This window comes from Neoarius graeffei, chromosome 17 (genome assembly GCF_027579695.1).
Source record: "Neoarius graeffei isolate fNeoGra1 chromosome 17, fNeoGra1.pri, whole genome shotgun sequence".
Classification (NCBI taxonomy): domain Eukaryota; kingdom Metazoa; phylum Chordata; class Actinopteri; order Siluriformes; family Ariidae; genus Neoarius; species Neoarius graeffei.
Window position 1 is genome coordinate 57,740,528 of NC_083585.1, and position 26,433 is coordinate 57,766,960.

General features: G+C 42.4%; 1 protein-coding gene across 1 annotated transcript in view; it reads left to right on the top strand.

The window, feature by feature from the left end:
* stim1a (stromal interaction molecule 1a) overlaps positions 1-26,433 on the top strand; it is a 211,054-nt gene that overhangs the window by 110,905 nt on the left and 73,716 nt on the right. Inside the window, 2 exon segments of the mRNA XM_060897769.1 lie at positions 5,644-5,755; positions 25,949-26,064. Coding sequence (XP_060753752.1) covers positions 5,644-5,755; positions 25,949-26,064 — 228 coding nt within the window.

Below are 26,433 nucleotides of genomic sequence, written 5' to 3' on the forward strand. Positions count from 1 at the left end.
CCGGGTGAGATAGACGTTTGCTTCTGTACTTTTTTTTTTTTTGGGGTAATAGTTACAGATGGAGAGGAAGCAGCTGATTTGATGTTGAATTTCAACTAAATCTCTAAAAGTGTGAAATTCTTTTTGCAAGAATTTTTGTGTTTTCAGTCATAATTTATTTCTTAAAGCAAATAACATTTAAGCATCATCAGCTTTTCATAGATTTCCGCTTCATGGTGTAATGTTCTTTATATTATAGAGACATATCCACCGAAAAAAAAGGCAAGTTAATCAAAAGATATTTTTAATTTTGAACTGGTTCACCGTTTTGATAACGCACATCTAGTCAGCAGGAAAACACTAGGAGTGACGTCATCGGAGAGAAATATCAGGATTTATTCTCTCCACATTCACTGGATATGAGCAATCGCGCGCTCTGATTGGCTACTCTACTACTAGGATATCAGCTCGTACCGTGAGTCGAGAAAAACAAAATGGCGGCGCGTGTTGCTGAACCAACCGAGGACGAAATAAAAACTCGACTTGAAAACAAAACCCTAAAAAATAAAAATGAAAAGCAACAAAATATGGAATAAAAGTATTTGATGGTAAGAACTTTTTTTAAACCAATAATAGTAATAATAATTTATCATTTTTCACAAATTGTTCCTGTCATTTCGCCGGTTTGTTTATATTCTAAGCGGAAATTTTGTCGGACGTTTTGTATAAAGTTTTTATTTATTGAATTTGCAAAAAAATTTAAAATTAAAAATGCTCCATTTCTCAAAATCCAGTCAATGTGGATCGAATAATGGCTTATAGACAACTCTGCTACATGCCTCGTCAGCTATCAGCTCATGTACGACTCGATTTCAGGGAATAACTGTTAATTATTTTTTTCGCGGTCCAAATCCTGTGCTCTGATTGGCTGGCGAGCGGGTCCATATCCTACGATACGGACCCCGGTTACGGACCTCTGGCGACTCGCTCGTTCACAACAACAACAAACCTAGTCGCGTTTTTGTCAACATTTATCTTTTTTTCTAAGATTTATTTATAAGATTATCAAAAATCTTATTTTTTGCCAGCATTTCTCAGGAGAATAGCATTAATTTTACAGCATGGATAGCGATAACGGCAGTGTTCACAGCGAAAGCGAGTTTTACTACCCTGAGGAAGAAGAAATAAAAGAAAACATTTCAGGAGAAAGCTAAAAACCTGTAACTGTTGCTAACGCCGAGCAAAAACATGGCTGAAGCCTGAATGACTCAATTCTGTATAAATAGGGGACGACATAGGTGGCAAAATGTAGTTTTTTTCCTGCCATGGAAGTGCACTTGTATACCGAGGAGGAAGCCATTTGCATTACAGCCGTGAATGAGGATTCAAAATGGCGGCTCGGCTCGGTTTTCCCTTTCAGGCGCTCTCGTTTTCTGTTAGAATTTGGTAAAGAAAAAAAATATATATATATTATTTACCAGCTTAAGGTCGGTCCGTATGGTGAAATACCGTGACCTCGGCCTTGAATACTGACCTCGGCCCAGAGGGCCTCGCTCAGTACTTTCAAGACCTCAGTCACGGTATTTCACCATGTCGCTCAGATCTGTGATGTATTTCGTATGAAAAATACAACTTTTTCAACATGAGAAGATACACTTCTTCATATCTTCAAGCCAGTGTGTGATTTTTTTTTTTTTCTTTTTATTATATTGACACATTCACAAACAAGAAGTCCCCAAATTCATCAAAACAACTCACTCATCGATTTCCTCACCAGTGAATATCGAGATTTGTGTTCTGGTTTTGCTTCTCCATGTCCCGGATGAAAACTCCGAGTGGTGGATTTCCCAGTAAAACACTCGGGTCCGTGTGATAACTTGCAAAAGCTACCTGTCAACTTTTCTATTACACTACCGTTCAAAAGTTTGGGGTCACTTTGAAATGTCCTTATTTTTGAAAGAAAAGCACTGTTCTTTTCAATGAAGATCACTTTAAACTAATCAGAAATCCACTCTTTCCATTGCTAATGTGGTAAATGACTATTCTAGCTGCAAATGTCTGGTTTTTGGTGCAATATCTCCATAGGTGTATAGAGGCCCATTTCCAGCAACTCTCACTCCAGTGTTCTAATGGTACAATGTGTTTGCTCATTGCCTCAGAAGGCTAATGGATGATTAGAAAACCCTTGTACAATCATGTTAGCACAGCTGAAAACAGTTGAGCTCTTTAGAGAAGCTATAAAACTGACCTTCCTTTGAGCAGATTGAGTTTCTGGAGCATCACATTTGTGGGGTCGATTAAATGCTCAAAATGGCCAGAAAAATGTCTTGACTATATTTTCTATTCATTTTACAACTTATGGTGGTAAATAAAAGTGTGACTTTTCATGGAAAACACAAAATTGTCTGGGTGACCCCAAACTTTTGAACGGTAGCGTATATCTGAAATATTTTTCATCTCATCTCACTATCTGTAGCCGCTTTATCCTGTTCTACAGGGTCGCAGGCAAGCTGGAGCCTATCCCAGCTGACTACGGGCGAAAGGCGGGGTACACCCTGGACAAGTCGCCAGGTCATCACAGGGCTGACACATAGACACAGACAACCATTCACACTCACATTCACACCTACGGTCAATTTAGAGTCACCAGTTAACCTAACCTGCATGTCTTTGGACTGTGGGGGAAACCGGAGCACCCGGAGGAAACCCACGCGGACACGGGGAGAACATGCAAACTCCACACAGAAAGGCCCTCGCCAGCCACGGGGCTCGAACCCGGACCTTCTTGCTGTGAGGCGACAGCGCTAACCACTACACCACCGTGCCGCCATTGAAATATTTTTATATTGTAAAAAAATAAACACACGCAGCATCACAGGTTGCTGATTTGTTTTTAACATTCCAAGAATATTGCAGCTGTGCTCTATAGTTACCTCGCCCGGGGCGGAGTCCACCGGGGCGAGGCATTGCTTTCAGTCAGGTTTGTTTGTTTGTTTTTTGTTAACGATATTACGGGAAAACGGCTGGATCAGTCTTCATGAAACTTTCAGGATAGATGGGCATTGGTCTGAAATAGATCTGCCAACATTTTGAGGGTCATCTGGTCAAGGTCACTAAAAAGGTCAAAATCGTTTTTGTTGTGTCTCCTGCCTCATATAGAGGCGCTAGCCACTACGCCATCGTGATGTAAGAGTGTTAGTCTGGCTAACGCAACTTCAAAGCTCTGCGAGCATTTGGTCTGGCAAAGATATTAAGCCCAACCTTTTCCCAAAGCGCGTGGTTGACCCGCCTCCCTGAAATGCCTCAGTTTTCTCCTGGTCGAAGCCAGAAAAGGCTGTGACGAAGCTTAAACCAATCACATCACTCTTTCCTCTGACGTATGTGACGCGACGGAAACTGCTTGAGTAACAGGAAGAAGATAAATACCTCCAGGGCTGCTCTTTGCTCCGTTTTCAATGAGAACTTCCCGTTGAATGCTTTCAATACAGCATCTACCGCTGTGTCAAAGGCTTGCCGCTGCTCCATGTTCGTAATGTTTCTAGTGAATGAAGCGCTTCCGGCATAGATTCTGTAAACAATCTATGGCTTCCGGTCGCAGTTCTACTACGTCACTGCCTTGAACACGCCTCTACCCAGGGCCGTTGGAGATGCTCAAAGTTGGTTGGCTCCCGATTTTTCGGGAGCTTGGAAGAGCTGGAGATAGCTTGCCTTGCCAGACTAAGCTCGCAACAGGCCCCTGTGTTGCGTCACACTTAGGATGGGCGGGCCCAGACTATAAGAGTGTAGCAGTCGCGCACTGCGCATACACATGCACGTGTTCCGATTAAAATGGCCGGTGAGTGAATACAATTCGGTTCACCGTTCAAAATAAATGGACTAGGCTAAAGAAATGGCTTTCAGACATGTTTATGCTTATTACAGAGGGAAAGCGCGTTCCACTGAGCTCTAGCGCCGGGCCATTTCCGGGAAATAAGAGTTCGGGTCATGGCGACAGCGTGTGTATGTCAGCCTCGGTTCAGAGGTTTCAGTTTCGAAAACTGTAAGAGGTAGGAGTAGAATAATATAAAGTACAGACACTTGGTATATTTTACTTCTGTGATTTTTTTATTTTTATTTTATTTATTTATTTTTTTTAATTCATTTTTGGATTACGCTTCATTTTTGTGGCTACTGCCTCATAGAGTAAACATTGTAAACATAGAGTACATTCTTCATCGAGAGCTACCAGGCGAGGTTTGTTTTGCCTGGCGACACTTGTATTTTTAATTAATTAATTTTTTTCAAGTCGTGTCCTCCGTCTTTTGCTGCTTAGACGGTTCTCACATTACGAACCAATTGTTTGAATCGAATCATTTTTGAGCGCACAAGAGGAGAGCGAAGCTTGAGCGGGGTATGTTTCTGCATGGTCCTAGCGCCTGCAGACGATCCTGTTCTTGAGCAGGCGCTCTTTCCGCGTGGTCCTAGTGCCTGCAGACTCTCCTGTTCTCGTCTGAGGGAGTTTTTCCTTGCCACCGTCGCCACAGGCGTGCTCACTGGGGATAGATTCAGGATAAAATTAGCTCATGTTTTAAGTCGTTCAAATTCTGTAAAGCTGCTTTGCGTCAATGTGTTTATTGTTAAAAGCGCTATACAAATAAACTTGACTTGACTGTTCTTGAGCAGGCGCTCTTTCCGCATGGTCCTAGTGCCTGCATGCCTGTTGGGTGGGGGGACTTTCAGAAGGGGTACAGGGTCCTGTTGGGGGAGGGGGCGTACCGTTATATACACCAGTATAATGGTTGGGGAAACACTGAATGTATTTGTTGATTTTTTTTTTTAAAGATGGTTAAATTTTGTTTACGATATCAAACCCCGTTCATATTATTATTATTATTATTATTATTAAATTTTTAAAATTCAATTCAACTTTGTCATACGTACGAGAGACCGTGCCACACAGTACAGTGAAATTCTTATTCTGTGAGTTTTGCCTGGCGACACTTGTTTTAATTTTGCATTCTTCTCATGTAGTTGATTCCCGTTTATTTATTTTTGCTCACGTTTGTAAAGGGTGTTAATAATTCTCCAGCTGATAGTGTAGAGGATGTGAGTCTGAACAGCACCCAGCAAGTGTTTATCAGGTGTTTATTTGGAAGATAAAGAGCGCAAACAAAGTGAAGTACTCGGAGAGAAGCGGTGACACGATCCAGCCTTCAACGGCTCATTGAAGTCCCGATAAGGTTTCCTGCACTCGTACTTTCGTCCTAAAGCTCCGAGGCTCTCTTTCTCTTCGTCTCTCGTCTCATTTACCCCGCAATGCAGCTCTTCAGAACAGATGAGCCTAGAAGGTGCAGAACGAATAAAAATGAGCTCACACACGAGCCTTTTTTGACGTATCTGTGTCATGCCATCACCCCTCGAAGCGCTGACGCACTCGGGCATTCCCAGTAGACTTTTGATGGTGTAATTCTTGCGTTAATTATTTCAGCTGTCACGATTATCCCCGCGCTTAATATTCAATCCATTAATGTTAAGCTGTTAATTATTTTTCACTTTTTTTTTTTTTGTTTCTCTACGCAGTCAGTGACCACACAGCAATTTTCTTGCACTGCGCTCCTCCTGATGTGTTTTGTGTTTTTTTTTCTTCTTTTCGCCGGAGTAATCTTGTTTTTGTTTCCTCCCCAGTGTATAACTGGACGGTGGACGAGGTGGTGGACTGGCTGGAAGCCTACGTGGAGCTGCCGCAGTACGTGGAGGCTTTCCGCAAAATGACCTTCAACGGAACGTCCATGCCTCGGTATGACCTCGCACGTTTAACCCACACGTCTCATTTCTCCCGTAGCGGCTCGTTCCAGTTAATCAAACAGAATTAAACACGGCAGATGTACCGACAAGACTTGTTGCGTTTACGAGGCTGGTGAAGAAGTTCACGTAGCGCATGAGGAACGATGCAATCGATTTACGTAAATGTGTCCGTTTGCGTCGGATTTGTCGCTGGGTCGCGCTGTATACGTTCATCCCCACTTGCGCGATACACGCCGTTGCTGCTGTGAATTTCACTTTTATAGAAACCCCACATTTTATACGATTGCGTTTTGGGATAACGTCTCGTTCTCATCATGCCGCCATAATCGAATGCTTTCGCCAATCGCTGAATGGCGAGACATTTCACAAAGCGACGCCCCGGACACAGCAGTCAACATCCAGAAATGTTACGAAGTCCAAAATCCTCACGTTCACACCCTTGAGCTCTCGTAACCCAGAACTCCAACGTCACCAAAGTGCAGGCATGGAGATGTCGGAAGAACATGGCGGAAGCCATGGATTTAAAGGTTAAAGAGGAAGCTTTGGGACCAAAAGGTCACCGGTTTGATTCCCTGGACCAGCAGGAATGGCTGAAGTGCGCTTGAGCAAGGTATCTAACCCGCTACTGCTCCCCAGGCTGCTCTGGGTACGTCGTGTGTCACTCTGGATAAGATAAGAACGTCTGCTAAATGCCATTCATGTAATGTAGGAGGACCGTTTCGTACCTCATTTGCATAAAATGAACGAGGTCACACTTAGCATTCAGTTAAAGTGAACAAACCATGAAGTTCAGCCTTGATAAATTACACTACGTTCAGACTGCAACCTGAAACGACCCATATCCGATTTGTTGTGAAATCCGATTTTTTTGTTCACGTTACCAATTATATGACGGTTTTTTCTAGAAAAATCTAGTATGAGGGCGCTCACCATGGTGAGGGAACGAAGCGGGGGGGGAGATAGTGCCGGTTGTCCGCCCCCCCCTCCGCCGTGCGAAGCCTTTGAAAAATTGAGGCTACAATGGGACATTCTGAGGCTATCTGAGAGCGAAATTGTAACAAATTGTTCGTCAACAATGAAAAAACAAAGAAGTAATCATCTTCTGTCCCGGACAGTCTTTGGCTTTCTTCCGCTTCGTGCCGTGGGATGACATCTTTAAATGCCCAAGCGTCAACAAAAACAACTCGCGAACTACTTCTGTCAAAAGCTCCCGCGCCGGTGGGTGAAAGGTCATTCAGTCTCGAGAAATCTCGCTCTACAAGTCAGCTGACCTTGTATGTAACCCATGTCAAATCTCGCGAGAGCAGCCGCGACAAGTAAACAACATGGCGCCTCAGTCTGGAAAATGCCAATTCGGATCGTTTTTGCACCGTCTGGCGGCGTATCTACTATGATTGGAATATTTTTGGAGCAATTATAACGTATTTGATGATCAGACACATTGTCACGTGGTGTTGCTGGGATGTTTTCACGGAGAAAAGATCGTTTTGAGAAAGATTGCATGTTGTGCAGTAGCATATAAGTGCATGGCCTAAGTGTGACTTGGGGTTCAATCGGCATTTTGGTAAGAGGGCGCAGCGCCCCTGTTCCCCAGTTTAGACGAAAGCCTGATATGAGACTTGTATGCGATCTCCAATATGAACGGAAAACGACCCAAAAGTGTCCCGCATGCGCAAATTGACACGTAATAAGCACATCTACGTAATACGTAAAAAAAAAAAAAAAAGCACACTCTTCAAGTTTCCACCAAAGAGGCGGGATTAGCCAACGCAGAATAGTGACGTTTGTCTCTTGTTGATGACGTGTAGGTCGCATGAATGCGACCTGTCCGGTCAGACTGCAGTCGCATGTGAAAATAACGGATATGCATCGGAATTAGGACCACATATCCAAGCGGCCTGGGTCGCATGTGGAAAAAATCGGATCTGTGTCGTTCAGATTGTCAATAACAAATCGGATACAGGTCTCATATGGGCAAAAAAATCGGATATGGGTCATTTCAGGGTGCAGTCTGAACGGAGTCTTATACGTATTCAGTGTTTGAAATACCCGTCTGCAGTCTGCATTTTGCAGAATGATTTTCAAGATTGCAGAAGAAAACTTTTGCAGAATGAAAAAATCAGGCTCGGGATTCAGTGGTTCTCAGTTTAGCAAACTAGCGGTGCTGTAAATAAACTGAAACCTGCGCCGCGCGAGCCTGACGGCGTTTTCCAGGTCAAAGTTGAGCAAGATTACGTAATGGCGACGGCAACCAAATAAGGGCAGTTGCCATCTTCCGATATAAGATTTTGTCACTTTTAATACCCGCCGGGAGGACCCGACAACTACCTCGGCAGTGTTTGGCGGTTTCCACCATGCATCTCCCAGAATTCAATGCGGCACAGCAAACATGGCTCCCAAGAAGAGGATTGTTTCTTCGGGGCAAGAGTCCGACAAAAACGCCAAGAAAACAAGGACGATTTTGTCGTATCTCGGCAAAGCCGGCAGCCAGCGTGACTCTAACAACAACAGCGACAGATCGCGCGTCCGCGAGGGGGGCAAAAATGAAGACGGTCGCTGTTATAGTTGCATACATATATATTGGTAAATTATATAGGTTTGTATATATTGTATTGTTGAATCATGCAAAATTATACTGATATTATATCCCTTTTGAAGACAGCAACAGTATTTTACCTTTATTCATAGATACTTTTGAATATTTTGTTTTCTCATACCAAGGTACACTAATACCTCTTTTCCACCAAATCAGTTCCAGGGCTGGTTCGGGGCCGGTGCCGGTGCTGGTTCACAACTCGTTCAACTTGCGAGCCAGCTGAGAACCAGTTTGCTTTTCCATAGCTCGCGGTGCTAAGGGAAGCCACGTCATTACGTCGCTGTGTACGTCAGTTACGTCGCTACGTTTGCATAAACCTTGGCGCGAATATCGGCGCAAAAACAACACGGAAGAAGCAGCAGCAACAACAATAATAATAATAATAATAATGGATGACTTAGCGTTTGTATAGCTGCTGCTTCTCGTCGCTTAAAAATGGCGATCTTTCGCGGTCTTGTTATTGTTGTTGGTCTAAACAACTCCGCCCCCCCCGCTGACATAAGCGGTTCTTTCCTCTGGCCCAGCAGAGAGTTGGTGCTAGCCTGGAACTGGTTTTTCTGGCCCCAGAGCCAGTTCTTTGTCGGTGGAAACAGAAAACCCGGTTCCAAACTAAGCACTGGCCCCGAACCAGCCCTGGAACTGCTTTGGTGGAAAAGGGGCATAACATGTTTTGTGTACATGTTCTATTTTTTTTTTTTTACTAGTGCGGTCTTGCCTGTGATTCAGACTAGCACAAAGTAAAACAGTTGCCCTGTAAGACAAAGCTCATCGGTTCAGTTCTGTAGCTCTCAGTAGTTCTGTAGCTCTCAGTTCTGCCATGATTAGTTTGTAGCCAGTTCTCTGTTGTTAGTTTCGAGCAGTGAAGCCGCTGCAGTAGTTCTCCGTTCAGTTCATGACCTTGCACTTTAGAAGCCAGGCAAACACCATGAACCCAAACGTCTTTCCATTTGCCAGTTGGGTTTTATTCCTTAATGGCATCAATTCTTTGCATCATCGTAAGATGTAACAGAGTGTAGAATTGAAACCTTGGGCCATTATTAAAAAAATGTTCTGTTTCCGGTCCACCGGCCGGGTGAGTGCCGTTTGTGCGGTTGAAATTTTTTTTTTTAACGCCGTTTTTTTTGACATTTTTTTCAGGTTCGTAAATCTAAAATCGAACTTGACATTTACGCATTCCGCGCGGAATATAGACTCGAATCAGCTCTGCGCATGCGCCGTGCGGCACAAAAAAATGGCAGCCACCATGAAGGAAGGAGATCCGGAGTTTTCAAACATTTGCTTAAGTATGAAATCACAAAATGGTATTCTAGCGAACAACAAAATAGTAAAGATTCAGAAAAACAAATCATTCGGTGATCATTTTAATAGTGTAATTTCATCCGAACTAGGACTAACGGCCGATTTAGAACTACAAAAAGTCCGTGTGTCAGACCATCACAAACCGTTACTGGAAAATCCGTTTGATCTCGATCCATCCGAGACGTTACAAACAGCTTTTGAGTTTTGTTATGCGAAATTCATTACCTACTTTGTTAATGACCCTGACAGACCTGTAGGAGAACCTAATAGATCTATACATAGTTTTCACATGACGTCACAGAGTCGGGGATTCCCTAGTGGCGGCCATCTTGTGGGTCAAGCTTACCATACGGGTCACTGAGCACACACTGTAACGCGTGAGTACAAAGTCTTCAAAAGAACCCAAGGTGTGCAATGGTGCGCAGCTTTCCGATTTAAACTGTTTTTTTCTCATCCTTATACTTCCTGTGTTTCATAGACTGTAACGGATTTGCTTATTTAGTAATTTTAATACAGAATTTACTTTGAAATTATAATCAGACACTCCAACGCCCCCCCCCCCCCCCCCCCAAAAAAAAAAAAAAAAATCGGATCTGCGCAATTCAGCCGTGAAAAAGGCGGCATCCGCCAAAAGGCGCACTGTAGAATATATAAAGTTGTATATATCAGACAGGCTTTAAAGTTTGATGAAGTCAGTTTCAGGCTTTGGAGCAGGCTTTGGCAGTTTCAGGCTTTGGCAGCCCTGCATAGTCACTTGAAAATGCATCTTTGTCCACTTCGTAGGGGTCAATTCCCCCAATCAAGGCCAGTTTGGCTGCATACCGTTGTCGTGAGATGTTGTCTAATGCAGGGCTTTTCAAAGTGTGGGGTGTCGTCCCCCCCCCCCCCCCGGGGGGGGGGGGGGGGGGGGGGCAGAGTTCTTCAGGGGGGCGCAATGTGAGGAAAAATAAACCAGAATAAGTTACTATTGCGGACATTTAGCGAATTTCAGCTAGCCTTTACCAGAGACAAAATGGATCGATTTTTAGTACCTAAAGCTACAGTGAGTGAGGAGACAGAGTCTGGGCCAAGCAAAAAAACAGAGCCTCCAGGATTTCGCGATGTTGCGATTTGCAACTTCAACGCAAATTCAACCAATCCCCGCGAATTCAGGGCGGTGTTGCAATTATATCCAATCACCGCAACTTTCCCGCAAATTTGACCAATCGTTGGCGTCGTCTTGAGGTGACGTCGACAAACTACCTTCCGCCTTACTTCCATGTATACGTTCAAGAGAAGCAGCATGCACACAGTGTTGCCAGATTGGGCGGTTTCAAGTGCCTTTTGGCGGGTTTTGAACATATTTTGGGCTGGAAAACGTCAGCAGTATCTGGCAACATTGCATGATGTGCGAGTCAGTGTTTATATAGGCTTAAATTCTGTTACTGAAAGTGTGTTATGTTTACAGTGAAGGACTGTGTGCACTTTATTTTTTTTTTTACTTAATACAAGAAATTAATGGATGCCAACATTTTTGCCAAAATGGTATTTTATTTTCCATTGTTTAGGCAGCTTCAGCATCATACTGTGAGATTCTGTTCAAATTGTTTTTTTTTCTTCTATGAAGCCTGAGCCATTTATTTTATTAGTTTATAATTATTGTTTAATTTAGTCTTCAGGAGAGACTGCCTGCACACAGTACTAGTATTAATAGTTTTTTTTCTTACATGAAAGCTGAGGCATTTATATTATATTTTAAGGTAACTTCATGTTGTGCTGTGAGGTTCTCTGCACTTTAACTTTTGAACCAACAGGTGCATTTGGATAAGTAAAGCCTATTTTTCTGCATTTTTGTAGTCCTGGTAATCTTTTATATTGGTAAAGTTGTTTATAGGACCATTTCTCAGTGTCTGTTTTTTTTTTTTAATCAATAGTTTTTCAGTAATAACTTCATATTTAACATATCACTCAATTTTAATCACAAAAAGAGAAAATCGCAACAATTTCTCGCAACTTTCATTTCCTCCCGCAATGTAATCGCAACAAAAACTTAAACACTGCAACTTTCATCGCAATTTTTTGGAAAAAAACCCCCCCCCCCCCCCCCCCCCCCCCACACACACACACACACACACACACATCAGACATTTTAGCCCGTAACAATCACAAAAAAGGCCCGAGAGATCCTGGGGGGACTGGAAAAAGAAGGAAGTATGACCACGATTATTTAAAGTTTGGATTTTCATGGACTGGATCTGAAGATGCTCCACTGCCACAGTGTGTTGTCTGCCAAGAGGTGCTAGCTAACGATGCTATGAGATGTTTAAAATGTGTAAAACAAGATGTTTTAAAAAGCACATGTTTAAAATGTGCAAAAGAAAAAAATGTGTACAACAACCATTTTTTAAAAATACGAATGGAACATTAAGTATAGCAACAACAAAAATTGTAAGGGGGGCGCTGTTGTTTATTTGCTCTCCCACACTTTGAAAACCCCTGGTCTAATGTATCTATACTTCTGTTTGCTTGATTTTGCCAACATTGATCTTTATTTTAGAAAACTGACTATACAACTTGATAAATTCGTCTGAGATAACGTAGCCGGTAATGGCGATGGTCCGTTTTGTTTTCCCCACAAGATAGCGGCTGGAGGGCGTTCCCCGGAATGTCGTGACGTCAGTGAAAACTATGTATTCAAAATGAGAACGGAACTAAACAAAAAAATGCGTTTACGGAACTAATGCAGGTTGGCTGGACAGAATTAAAAACTGTGTCTGTAGCAAATAGTTTTTGTACAAGTTTCAGTTGATTAAACCGTCATATTTTATTAAATGTCTGCTTTTGTAATAAAAAAGTACTGAAAGAAAAAGCAAACGCAGCATTGCGATTTCTATATATACTGGGTGCGATTTGCTGGGGGGGATGGTGGGGATCATCCCCCCCCTCTGGTTTTTATCTCTGCTGAAAAAAAATCCTCGGGGACAACCCCGTCAATAAAACAAACGAACCAAAAAAAAAAAAAAGTTGACATGACAGGCATGTTGTGACACAGTTTTCTATGGTCTACACTGCACTCACTTTCAAAATGACCCGAAGTGGCAGCTTTGATGTTCACGAACGTCCCCAGCAAATAGATACATTGTAGATAATAACAATATCCAGAGTGTGAACGTGGATTTAGCGCCATGAATCACATCCTGACTGATGAGCGCAACAGAATGAATGTATCCACACTGACAGCCTTCTTTTCCTCGCTGTCAATGGGCCAGACGTGCGCTCCTTCCCTGCTGAGAAATTCGCAGAAATGTGGATTAAAGAAGGGCGAAACGCGGCGGATAGCGCACCGACGGGAAAGCGGAAAAGGCCACATGAACTGCGACATCAGAGCAAACTGTTCATTTAGTATTCATGTATTTTAGTGATTTTCGAGTCACTGTCCATTTAATCCGGAGGGAGAGAAACATCACAGCAACGCGACAAGCAATGCGAACTTTGTTGTGTGTTAGTGTTCGTGTATTTAGTCAGAGAGATAGGAAGATGAATTTACTATCTCTGGTTTAGTGTTCGTTTTCATTTAGTGTTTGGGCAGCGGGGGCGTGGTCAAGCATCGGTCTGTGACAGAAGGACGGCAGGACAGAACTGATTTCACACAACTCGCTTTTATTCAGCTTTTCAGCTTCTATCTGCACTCTCACACACACATCAGTCGTCTAGTTGTGGAGAGAGCTCCCTCTGCTCTCGCTCTCTCTCCTTAAATAGGGCGCGGTCACTGGGAAGACACACAAACACATTAATTAACGACAGGTGTAGTGATTCTGCCACTTACCTTCCCTGACTCCGCCCTCCTGTCACAGACCGATGCTAGACCACGCCCCCGCTGCCACAGTGTTATTCATTTGATATAATCGGATGTTATGGAGCTGTTAGCCTATTGTTACCTTAGTTTTGTGACGTTTCATGATTAAAAAAAAAGAGCATCCCCCCTTCTGTTTTTTTGACAAATCGCACCGTGTGTGTGTGTATATATATTAGTGCGGTCAAGCGATTAAAATATTTAATCGCGATTAATGTCGCGACTGTCATAGTTAACTCGCGATTAATCGCAATTTAATCACACATTTTTGTCACATGAAAAACCATTGTAATTCTCTTATCAGCATAAAAAAGTGAATGGGCTTGCTCACTGTTCGAACTACGGGGGTACTCGGGGGATCCGAGATCCCCTGAAACAGACATGAGATCCCTTGAAAACATGATTTGGGAAATGTTGGGGGGTCTCTAAAATATTGGCAAAATGATGTTTATTGACATAGCAATCGTGTGTAACGGGAAGCATTTGCATATCCGAAGTGAGCGCGTGATGGAGGGCCGCGCTCTGAGACCAGTGCAAGCACCCCCCCAAGGGAATAAAGGGACCCCCCGAAAATATCGGCATAGTTCGAACACTGGTTGTACCAATGTGGGTTTTTATTTTTTTTTATTGCAGAGCATAACGCGTCTTGTCACAGCCACTGCAAAGTGGGGCTGGAGCCGCCGATGGGAAAACGAAACCTAAGCCGAGCACCGTGGCTCTTCGGGGGAGGGCAGAGGACTCTGGCTGTGCGGGGTGTGGCATCATGTCACAGAGCGTTAATCTCGCGATAAAAAAATTATCGCTGTTAAAATTGAGTCAAGTTAACGCGTTAATAACGCGACATTTTTGACAGCACTAATGTAATGTGTGTGTGTGTGTGTATATATATATATATATATATATATATATATATATATATATATATACACACACACACTCACCGGCCACTTTATTAGGTACACCTGTCCAACTGCTCGTTAACACTTAATTTCTAATCAGCCAATCACATGGCGGCAACTCAGTGCATTTAGGCATGTAGACATGGTCAAGACAATCTCCTGCAGTTCAAACCGAGCATCAGTATGGGGAAGAAAGGTGATTTGAGTGACTTTGAACGTGGCATGGTTGTTGGTGCCAGAAGGGCTGGTCTGAGTATTTCAGAAACTGCTGATCTACTGGGATTTTCACGCACAACCATCTCTAGGGTTTACAGAGAATGGTCCGAAAAAGAAAAAATATCCAGTGAGCGGCAGTTCTGTGGGCGGAAATGCCTTGTTGATGCCAGAGGTCAGAGGAGAATGGCCAGACTGGTTCGAGCTGATAGAAAGGCAACAGTGACTCAAATAACCACCCGTTACAACCAAGGTAGGCAGAAGAGCATCTCTGAACGCACAGTACGTCGAACTTTGAGGCAGATGGGCTACAGCAGCAGAAGACCACGCCGGGTGCCACTCCTTTCAGCTAAGAACAGGAAACTGAGGCTACAATTTGCACAAGCTCATCGAAATTGGACAATAGAAGATTGGAAAAACGTTGCCTGGTCTGATGAGTCTCGATTTCTGCTGCAACATTCGAATGGTAGGGTCAGAATTTGGCGTCAACAACATGAAAGCATGGATCCATCCTGCCTTGTATCAACGGTTCAGGCTGGTGGTGGTGGTGTAATGGTGTGGGGAATATTTTCTTGGCACTCTTTGGGCCCCTTGGTACCAATTGAGCATCGTTGCAACGCCACAGCCTACCTGAGTATTGTTGCTGACCATGTCCATCCCTTTATGACCACAATGTACCCAACTTCTGATGGCTACTTTCAGCAGGATAATGCGCCATGTCATAAAGCTGGAATCATCTCAGACTGGTTTCTTGAACATGACAATGAGTTCACTGTACTCAAATGGCCTCCACAGTCACCAGATCTCAATCCAATAGAGCATCTTTGGGATGTGGTGGAACGGGAGATTCGCATCATGGATGTGCAGCCGACAAATCTGCGCCAACTGTGTGATGCCATCATGTCAATATGGACCAAACTCTCTGAGAAATGCTTCCAGCACCTTGTTGAATCTATGCCACGAAGAATTGAGGCAGTTCTGAAGGCAAAAGGGGGTCCAACCCGTTACTAGCATGGTGTACCTAATAAAGTGGCCGGTGAGTGTGTGTGTGTGTGTGTGTGTGTGTGTATATATATATATATATATATATATATATATATATATATATATATATAAAATAAAAAAAAATCCCTCCCTCCCTACTGAAAATTTTTCTGCTCACCCGGTGGACAGGAAACAGATTTTTTTTTAAAGATGGCCTTGCTTTCAATTTAAAACTACAGGTTGCAGATGCCAACACTGAATGAAGTGCATTTTGGGTAACAATCTATTGTTCAAGCTAGAAACTTAATCTTGACAAAATGTAACATGACGTGTAACATGAAAATGAATGTTTTATTTCTTGAAGAACAGTTGTGTTTTTTATTGTGGTGATGCCTTTATTAGTATGCTGTGTGGAAGGATAATGTGTGGGTGTGATAACTAGTACATTTATGAATTAGTCGGTAGACTTCAAGTTGTAGTAGCCCGTAGTGTCAGGGCGAGGGGGATGAAAGACCTGTGGAGGGATCATGGAATGATAACTTTGCTGCAGAGAAGGATCTGTGAAGACTGAAATAAAAAATAGAGTGAGAGAATAAAGAATTACAGTAACGCTATGAGTTGTAAAGCGAGATATGATGTAAATCTAGGCATTATTAGTTTGAGAAGGGTGGAGTATGGAGGCTTGTGTATTTGCAGAAAATATTTCCAAATATTGCAGAACAAAATTTTGACATTCTGCAATATTGCAGAACACTGGAAAAAAGTATTTCGACCACTGGTATTAATTGATGTTCGTATAAATACACAGAAAGAGAAAATCGCGCATGCTGATTGGTCGAGACATTCATTATATTCAGAGGTGTCAAAAGTATTACCATTTATTACTCAAGTAGAAGTATAGATACTATGGTTTAGAAATACTTTTCGTGAAGTAAAAGTATCAACTGAAGCTTTTTACTCAAGTAAAAAGTATACTGATTTCTAAACTACTTTAAAGTACAAAAGTAAAAGTAATGAAAGAGGAAAAAATGCGATTAAGGACAAAGGCGCAGCCGAGAAGTCCACATACAGTCCATTCTCCTCCTGACCCATTCAAATGTGTTTCATGGAGCACAAGTAATAATGACTTGTTGTCTGTAAGTGTTGTAATGGTGTAAAATTTCATACCTCAGAAGTAAGTTATCAATACATTTTTATTGAAAATGTATATATTAAAAAAAAAAACATTGTAATGTCCAAAATATTGTATAACGCAATATTTTTGCAGTACGCTGGCAATCATTTTGTGTCCAAAGTTGCATTGCATTCACTGTCTAAACAGCAGTAATAATTAGGGCTGCACGATTATGGAAAAAATGATAATCATGATTATCTTGATCAAAATTGTAATCACGATTATTAATCACGATTATTCTTGATGTTAGGGAAATCACTTAAATTTTATTTCACTATATTCAAACAAACAATATGAACAGCTTTCAGTGCAGAATGAAATTTAAAAGAGAGATTCTGATTTCCAAATGACAAATAAATGAAATTTATCCAAGAAATTACCAAAGGATGAAGGAACTGAAAACTCAATTGCAACAGTTACATAGCATTATACTGAGACCTACAAGTTTTTAGCTAGAAAGACCAGCCTATCAACACGCTCTGGCTTTAAACATGAGCGAAGGCAGGTCACAACATTGCCTCCAGTGCCAAATAGTCTGTTGTTCCGACATATGGCCCTTTTCCACTACCCTTTTTCAGCTCACTTCAGCTCGCTTCAGCTCACTTCAGCCTGACACGGCTCGCGTTTCGACTACCAAAAACCAGCACGACTCAGCTCGTTTCAGCCCTGCTTAGCCCCTAAAACTCGCACCGTTTTGGAGTGGGGCTGAACCGAGCCAAACCGTGCCGAGTGAGGCTGGGGGCGTGAGCAGACACTCCCCTGTGCACTGATTGGTGAGGAGGAGTGTCCTCACATGCCCACACACGCCCCGCGAGCGCGCTGGGATCTGTAAACACCGCAAACCCGGAAGAAGAAGAATTACGAGAATTTCTGAAGCCTTATACGCCTCGCCTCATCTATACACTCTTGCCAGTATCTGTCTGCGTTGTCGGTGACAACAAGCCACAGCACCAAGACCAGCAACACTAACGACTCCATGTCCTCCATGTTTATTGTTTACTATCCGGGTCGTGAGACTACCGCTTAAAAGCTCACTGATATCACTGTTTGCGCTGCTTAACGACATCACGTGACGTCCACCCACTTTCGCTAACTCCACCCAATGTGTCCACCCACTTCCAGCCAGCACGGTTCAGCGCGGTTGTAGTCGAAATGCAACTCCAACAGCCCCACTCAGCTCGACTCAGCACGGCACGGCTCAGCCCGACTCAGCCGCGTTTGTAGTGGAAAAGCGGCAATAGTTAGCTTTTCTCTCTCACCTCAATCTGTTACCTACTCTCACGCCATTAGGGTGCGAACCGACGCATGTAAGGTTTCGTTACTGTGACTTGGCTTGCTTGCTTATTTAGGCAGAGTAATGAAACCTTACATGCGTCGGTTCGCCCCCTGATAGTTTGGCGGAGTACTGGTTAAAAAGTGCTTGATCAGATATGCAGCAGAGCTCGCATTTTAAATGGAAATAAATCGCGATTTTCATTTAATTTAATCGTGGCAGCCAAAATCACGATTTTCGATTAAATTCGATTAATTGTGCAGCCCTAGTAATAATACAGTATTTGAATGCTATGAATGAATGAATACTACACTAACCCTACTGTAAAATTGCAGTTTTTTTCTTTTTCATATGGGACGTGCAGTAGAGGCAGCAGGTTCCAGTTAAAATGCAAGAAAAACACTTTCTCATCCCTACTAGTTACTGGCTGACCGAGAGAAGTCAACGGAATGTTTGTGTTCCAGCAATGCGAGGCTGAACACAGGCGAGGAGAGAAAGGGCGGCCGCTGGAATGCCGACACGCTACAAGCTAATATAACGTTTACTAAGCTAAGACCTGTCACTTTACTCACTAACACCCACCAAGATACCATAACTGCGTTTGTAAACTTAAAGTGCCATTCCACCATTGGATGTATTCTTTGGCATAAAATACAATATATTTTGACAACATATATAAATGGTATCACTAGATAGAGAAATATTTTAGCTTCAAAATGATATATCAAACATAATTTTTTGACAACGACAAGTATATTAATTTTGCGACCAAAGTCACCTACCCTTTTAATTTCCGCGCGTGATGTCATCGGCAGGTTCCCCTTCTTGTGTACCGTGTGACGTGGCACATATTATCAGCAATGGCGGATAGAACACGATAAAAATAATACCAATAAATCTAGCTAATACCAATAAATCTAGCTAACTGAAAGATTAACTCAAAATTTTTCGCAATTTTTTTTTGGCCCCCATATACGAGGAGAAATGACTCTCTCACTTTGGGGGTTTCCTTGTCTAAAAATAGACCGACACGTGGTACACAAGAAGGGGAACCTGCCGATGACATCACGTTTCACTACCGCGCGGAAATTAAAAGGGTAGGTGACTTTGGTCGCAAAATTAATGTACTTGTCGTTGTCAAAAAATTATGTTTGATATATCATTTTGAAGCTAAAAGATTTCTCTGTCTAGTCATGTTGTCATATATTGTATTTTATGCCAAAGAATACATCCAATGGTGGAATGGCACTTTAACCTGACTCAGAAAAGAGAATGCCGCATATGGTTCGTGGGGGGGGGGGGATTCCACTCCTGACAAACGAACGAGAGCCCGCAATTTACTAACGGTGTCGAAGTCAGAGCCCTGATTGCTGTGTGCTTGGAGCGCCCTGAGCAGTGTTGCCAGATACTGCTGACGTTTTCCAGCCCAAAATATGTTCAAAACCCGCCAAAATGCACTTTAAAGGGGTACAAAATATAATATATACGGTTGCTGATGTGACAAAGTAACATATTCTTAAGTATTCTATCAAATTTATGTACTAGAAAACAACGAAACATCTTGGTAATTGTAAATATAACACTTTATACGCTAAACCGCACAAGAGTCGCCATTTTTAAAAGACCGTGACGTCAGCGCTACCCACTGCACTAGCGGAACTCTCTGAAATAGAGGAGATAAGCGTGTAATCATGGCGTCGGGCGCATCAAGTGAAAGCGACAGCTCTGTCGAATCATACGAAGAGATCCCGCAAGACACACTGCAAGCAGGCTACGGCTTAGAAGGGTACCAGTTTGAACCTAGGAGAGGTATTATGTAGTGGAAGTTCATTATGTCGAACTATTAAAGCTATTTTAAGTTCATTTCTTAAGACAAGGATTTTTTTAAGATGTTACCTTGTTGACAGTTTCGGCGAGAATCTTCCGCCTTCTTCAAAACAGTCACCAGATGTCGAGTGGTGGCGTGCCTTATCAGCTGATGTTACGCTACGGAGGCGTGAACGTCCCGCCCAATTTGACAGGTAGTTCACGCCTCCTGCTGTCAGGTCGCTCCCCCAGGACACATCTGGTGACTGTTTTGAAGAAGGCGGAAGATTCTCGCCGAAACTGTCAACAAGGTAACATCTTAAAAAATCCTTGTCTTAAGAAACGAACTTAAAATAGCTAGGAGAGGTACTCTCGACTCCGGTGATGAAATAAGAGAAGAAAGCTCGGATGACGGCGAGGATGAGACTGATGCTGACCATGGGCGTGGCGAGCGTGGGGCAGAGCGTCTGCGTGCAGGTGGCGAGCGTGGGGCAGAGCGTCTGCGTGCAGGTGACACGGCGTGGTGCTCGTGCGGAAAATGTAACGTGGAGTTGCTCACGAGTCCAGCAGAATTTATTTGCTGCAATGAGATAGGCGCCACCCGTGGACTTGCGAAATCGTCGCAAGAGGCAGAAACGGGTATTTCACACGTGCTATTCCCAACCTCGATGAGCCAACACAACTGGGCACATACATACGTCATGAGTGTTACGCAGAGAAAATGAACGTGCATTCTGATTGGATAAAATTAATATCATGGCGGGCTGTTCAAACTGCGGAAATAGTTTGCTCGAGCTACTTTCAAAACACTATAACTTTCCAACCTTAGAACAAAAAACTTTTGTAAGTCTTGGATAAGGTTCATCAATGTGTGTTTTATTGTTATACTCTATATATTGCCCTCTGTTCCCCTTTAAACCCCACAACTGGGCGGGAAACCGCCCAATCTGGCAACACTGGCCCTGAGTGGCAGTTTATTAGGTGGACAAAGTAATATAAAGTAATATAAAGATTGGCGCAATGAAATGCAAGTAACGAGACTATTATAAATGTAACGAGTAGAGATAAAAAGTAGGTTGAAAAATTATTACTCCAGTAAAGTAGAAAGTACCAAAATTTCTACTTAAGTAAAGTAACGAAGTATTTGTACTTCGTTACTTGACACCTCTGATTATATTTAACAATTATTCGCCGAAGCTGAAGTGAATATCAGTGAAAAGCAACGGAGACAAAGTCAAGGTTATTATTCGCTGAGGCAGATAAATGTTTTAGTATAAATACACGGGTGATTTATTTAAAAAAAAATAATTTATTTCAATCTTCAAAAGCGGCATGCAAATGTAATAAAGGCGCGGCGCACACTTGTGTCACGTCACCGATAAAATAAATCCCAACCCCACCTTCCTTTTGAATAATTTTAGACCAAACTTCAGAGCATCTTTAGTGCTTTTAGGAACAGAATTTTCTTTCATCATTTGTAATTCTCCCGCATGTACGTTGACAAAGCGATCGGCCGCCATTTTGCCGAGTCGCTCGAGGTGATTATCGAGAAATAGTATAAATACGGAGGCGATTATAGAAAATCCTACGCTGATTGGTCGAGAAATTCGGACTATTTCTCGATAATCACCTCGAGCGACTCGGCAAAATGGCAGCCGATCGCTTTGTCAACGTACGTGCGGGAGAGTTACAAATGATGAGAGATGTCCGGATGCGCCGGCGACTCGATCCCAGGAGAAAAATCAAAAAAGCTTTTCAGTCTTCAAGCGATTTATATCGTCTCCGCTGCCCGTGATTTGCCGCAAATCCATTTATTCCACCATGACATTGTCTTCAATTTAGGTCTAGCGTGACTATAAGCGATTTGTTGATCGATTCTCACGCTCTGATCGGCTGAAACGGACCACGTGACCATGTCGTAGCGTATGTACAGTGCTGAGCGTAAATGAGTGCACCCCCTTTGAAAAGTAGCATTTTAAACAATATCTCAATGAACACAATTAATTTCCAAAATGTTGACAAGACAAAGTTTAATATCACATCTGTTTAACTTATAACGGGAAAGTAAGGTTAATAATATAAACTTAGATTACACATTTTTTTTTTTTTTTTTCAGTTTTACTCAAATTAGGGTGGTGCAAAAATGAGTACACCCCACTGAAAGTCTCTGGAGCAAAGCTAAATTGTCGACGACAAATGTCTAATTTAACAAGAATACAATCACCGGTGAGTCTAATTAGTCATTACACAGGTGTCCAGCAGACAGTTGACTATAAAAGGGTGTTACTTAAAGAAAACCCCTCCCCGTTTCATGCTGCCAGCAACGGCAGCACATGGAAGAGAAATGGCACAAGACCTGAGAAAGAAAATAATTTCTTTCCACCACAAAGGTGAAGGCTACAAGAAGATCAGCAAAGCTTTACTTATCAGTCAGAATACTGTAGCAAAAGTGGTACAAAAAGTTAAGAAAGATGGAACTGCAACCATCTCACAGAGACGTCCAGGTCGTCCACGGAAGTTAACACCTCGACAGGAGCGTCTTCTGATGAGAAGGGTTGAAGAAAATCGGCATGCAAGTTCACTGCAGTTATCTAAAGAAGTAGAAAGCCAAACTGGGGTGACTATTTCCCGTGACACAATATGGTGTACGCTGCAGAGGAATGGCATGCATGGATGCCGTCCACGAAAAAAGCCTCTCCTAAAGCCCAGGCACAAAAAAGCCCACCTAGAGTTTGCCAGAGCCCATGCTGACAAAGATGAAGACTACTGGGACTCTATACTCTGGAGTGATGAGACCAAGATAAATGTTTTTGGAACTGATGGCTTCAAAACTGTATGGCGTCGCAAAGGTGAGGAATACAAAGAAAAATGCCTGTTGCCTACAGTGAAACATGGTGGTGGCAGTGTCGTTATGCGGGGCTGCATGAGTGCTGCTGGTGTCGGGGAGCTGCATTTCATTAATGGCATCATGAATTCACAGATGTATTGCTCTATACTGAAAGAGAAGATGCTACCTTCACTCCGTGCCCTTGGTCGTCATGCACTTTTCCAACATGACTAAACACACATCTAAGACCACTGTTGGATTTCTGAAGAAGAACAGGGTGAAAGTGATTCAGTGGCCAAGTACGTCTCCTGATCTGAACCCAATCGAACACCTATGGGGAATTCTGAAGAGACAAGTTGAGCATCACTCTCCATCCAGCATCCAGTCACTAAAAGAGGTCGTTGTTGAAGAATGGAAAAAAGATTGATGTTGCAAAATGTCACCAACTTGTTCAGTCCATGCTTAGAAGACTTGGTGCTGTCATTAAAAATCACGGCGGCCGTACAAAGTACTAGATGTAGTAGTTTTTGTTGTGGGGTGTACTCATTTTTGCACCACCCTAATTTGAGTAAAACTGAAAAAAATGTGTAATCTAAGTTTATATTATTAACCTTACTTTCACGTTATAAGTTAAACAGATGTGATATTAAACTTTGTCTTGTCAACATTTTGGAAATTGTTCATGTTCATTGTTTAAAATGATACTTTTCAAAGGGGGTGCACTCATTTACGCTGAGCACTGTAGTTATGTTACAGAGCCGGGCAGCGTACTACAGAGGAGAACGGAGAAAGCCAAACTCGCGCGCGCACATCTGGAGGGAAATTTCATACAGATTTTACAGGGAAATGGTGAGTAGTTTATGAGCTGAGAATGCACCAGAAGGCACGTCAATTTCAAACATTTCTAGGAAGGGGGTGTCTCTAGACCTGCCTAGCGTTAGCGCGCCTTTTGGTGCAAGTTCCCGAACTGCTTACTACTTTTTTTTTTTTTTTTTAAACCGGCGACTTTAGATTTTCTGGATAACCCTGAAATGCTGTTCCTAAAAGCACTAAAGACGCTCTGAAGTTTGGTCTAAAACTATTCAAAGGTAAAGTGGGGTTGTGATTTATTTTAGCGATTTCAAAACCAAGTATTTTACATGACTCGGTAGCCTGGCAAGCCAGACTAAATGTGAATATTTAGTCTGGCCTCGCTCGTAGATATTTCTGAAGGGTGTGGGAGGAACAACCCGCTGTCTTTCAAACTGTCTCTGTGCGTATAAGGCCAACGCTCTGACCAATCAGCGCAACAGTGACTGTGACGGAGTCAGAGCGACAGAAAGCAGTGGGGGAGGCCTTGAAATAAATAATTTTTCAAAATGCGTATTAATTAATAAACAGGTTCTAGATATTAAGAAGTTTGGAGATAATGACCACAAGTTTGGAGTCTGTACCACATACTTAACATACACTTATTTTTTAAGTGTTTTTCAAGGGTTTGCTTAAACTGTTTTTGAGAGTTTTTATTTAGTGGTGTTTGGTGAAATAATTTCCCTTAAATTTAAAATAACGGGAAAATAAGAAGCAATCAAAAAGTAATGTTTCAAAGCTGTTTATTAATTCTTCGTACTGCACAAACTAGCCCCATCCTTTTGGCTACGAGCGGAGCCAGCTGGTAGATCAGACTTTTGCCATAGCCGGTCGGCAAAACAGCGAAAACGTCCTTCTTGAAAAGGAATGAGCGGAGAGCCTCTTCCTGCTCATGTTTCAACCAAAACTCCAAGTCTAATTCTTCTAAAACTGATTCCAAAGCGGAGTCAAACGCGCGCTGTTCACTAGCCGTAGCCATCTTTCCTGCTGTGCTTTCTCCAGCGTCGCGCAGCTTTGTCGTCACTCCTGCAAAAGCCCGCCCAAAGAATCCAAACAAAAACCTTGCGTTGTGATTGGTGGGCACGATTTGATGCCCGGGGTGTTTTGTTGATATGGTGCGAGGTTAGACCCACTCGTAGGCAAAAATATTTTTGGCCGCTAGGCAGGTGGGTCTAGTTTACTAGGCTAGTGACTCGGCGTAGATCAGTGAGACAAGTCTGCGCCGCAAAGTTATTACATTTACATGCCGCTTTTGAAGTTTGAATTTAATTTTTTAAAAATAACCCGTGTATTTATATTAAAACAATTATCCACCTCAGGCTCAGTGAATATCTGTCTGTGAATAAAGTTATTCCGGCCAAAAAAATGAATTCATGCATTCGACGACTTTCACTCACCTGCATTCACTCTTTGTTCAGCTTAAATTGAATAAATACTTTCGCTCATCTAAAGTACGAACATCGAGGAGGTGGTAGTTAACTGTTGCTTTTGGTTTATTAAAAAAATGAACATTGGTGGTGGTGTTGTTTTAATGTAAAAGATTGTACACTGAGTTTTTCTGGTGCGTTTGATTTCCAGCAGGTGGTTTCTTGCTTTTTAACAGAGAACTGAAGGCAATTTTTTTTTAAATCGTCAAAATTCTATTTATCTTGTTTTATTAAATATCAGAATGCATTTTGAGAGCTTTTTTGTCGCTGCTATAGCAAGTTCTGAGTGTTTGAAATATGCTCTGTAATATATCAGTCCATATGTCAAAGCGATGGCCGTAAACGAGATTCGTTGAGACCTGTGCGAGACATCGTAGGACGGAAGTAAAACGTACAGCGGAAATCAAAGTGACCGGCATCTGCCAACTTTGTCAAAAGACGCGCACGCCCTCTTTCGAATGCTGACGTAATCGAGCCGGAAGTTTTGTTTGTTTTGAGAGCAATCAGGAAAGTTTGAAAAAAGTAGGCAGTCATCGTCATTTAAACTTGTTTTTGTGCAATACTTCGTTTGGAAAACAGTTTTCAAAATGGCGGCGCTGACACCTGGCTGATACGTCACGTTTCGAAGTCTCGCACAAGTCTCGTGAAGATCGCGCGGATAAGCGACGCCTGCCGTGGACCAAACGAACTAAGTTCAACATGGATAAAAACCGAACAGGCCGATAAGTATAATATTTAATTGCAATTCGTTGCCAATACGAGTCGCGATATAAGGTTACTAAAACCGAAAACGTAACACGTTAATTAAGAAATAAAGCAAGTTTAAAAATGACTTCAGTTCCCCTTTAATGTAATCTGTAAATGTGTTTGTGGGTTGTTGTGGTGGTGTTGTTGTTTTTTTTGTGCTAAATGTTCACTCGGTCTTTTCCTGATGTTATTTTTAATAGTACTGTAGTTTTTTTTTTTTTTTTTAATTTATTTATTTATTTATTTTTAATTCCCTCAGTCTGGCTGTGAAGAACTCCACTCTCGCAGTGACCGTGCTGAAGATTCTGGACCGCAGTCACGCTCAGAAACTTCAGCTGAAGGCCTTGGACACCGTTCTGTTTGGAGCCCCAATGAGTAAGACCCTTTTTTTTTTTCCCCCCCTCCTCTTCATGGCTGATATCGAGCATCATTGACGAGTCATGCGGGAAGTTAAAATTAACTTGCGGCTTTGAAAATGGCTACCGTGGTTTCCTTTGTCGATGTTGTCGGAAACTGCGAATAGAACAGGCATTGGAAAAAAAAAAAAAATTCTGTACGTTCTGCGTAAATGAGATTAGACTCCAGATCCGGCAGGGTTAGTTTTGCCTTCAGTGTTGAGCTTTGCATGAACTCGCTGCCATGCAAAACAGCCCAACTGTAAATCCATCTTTTGTTGTTTTATTTGCATACGTCTCACCGGGGAGCACTTTCTTTTACATCCTCAGGAAACAGAGCTCGCTGTTT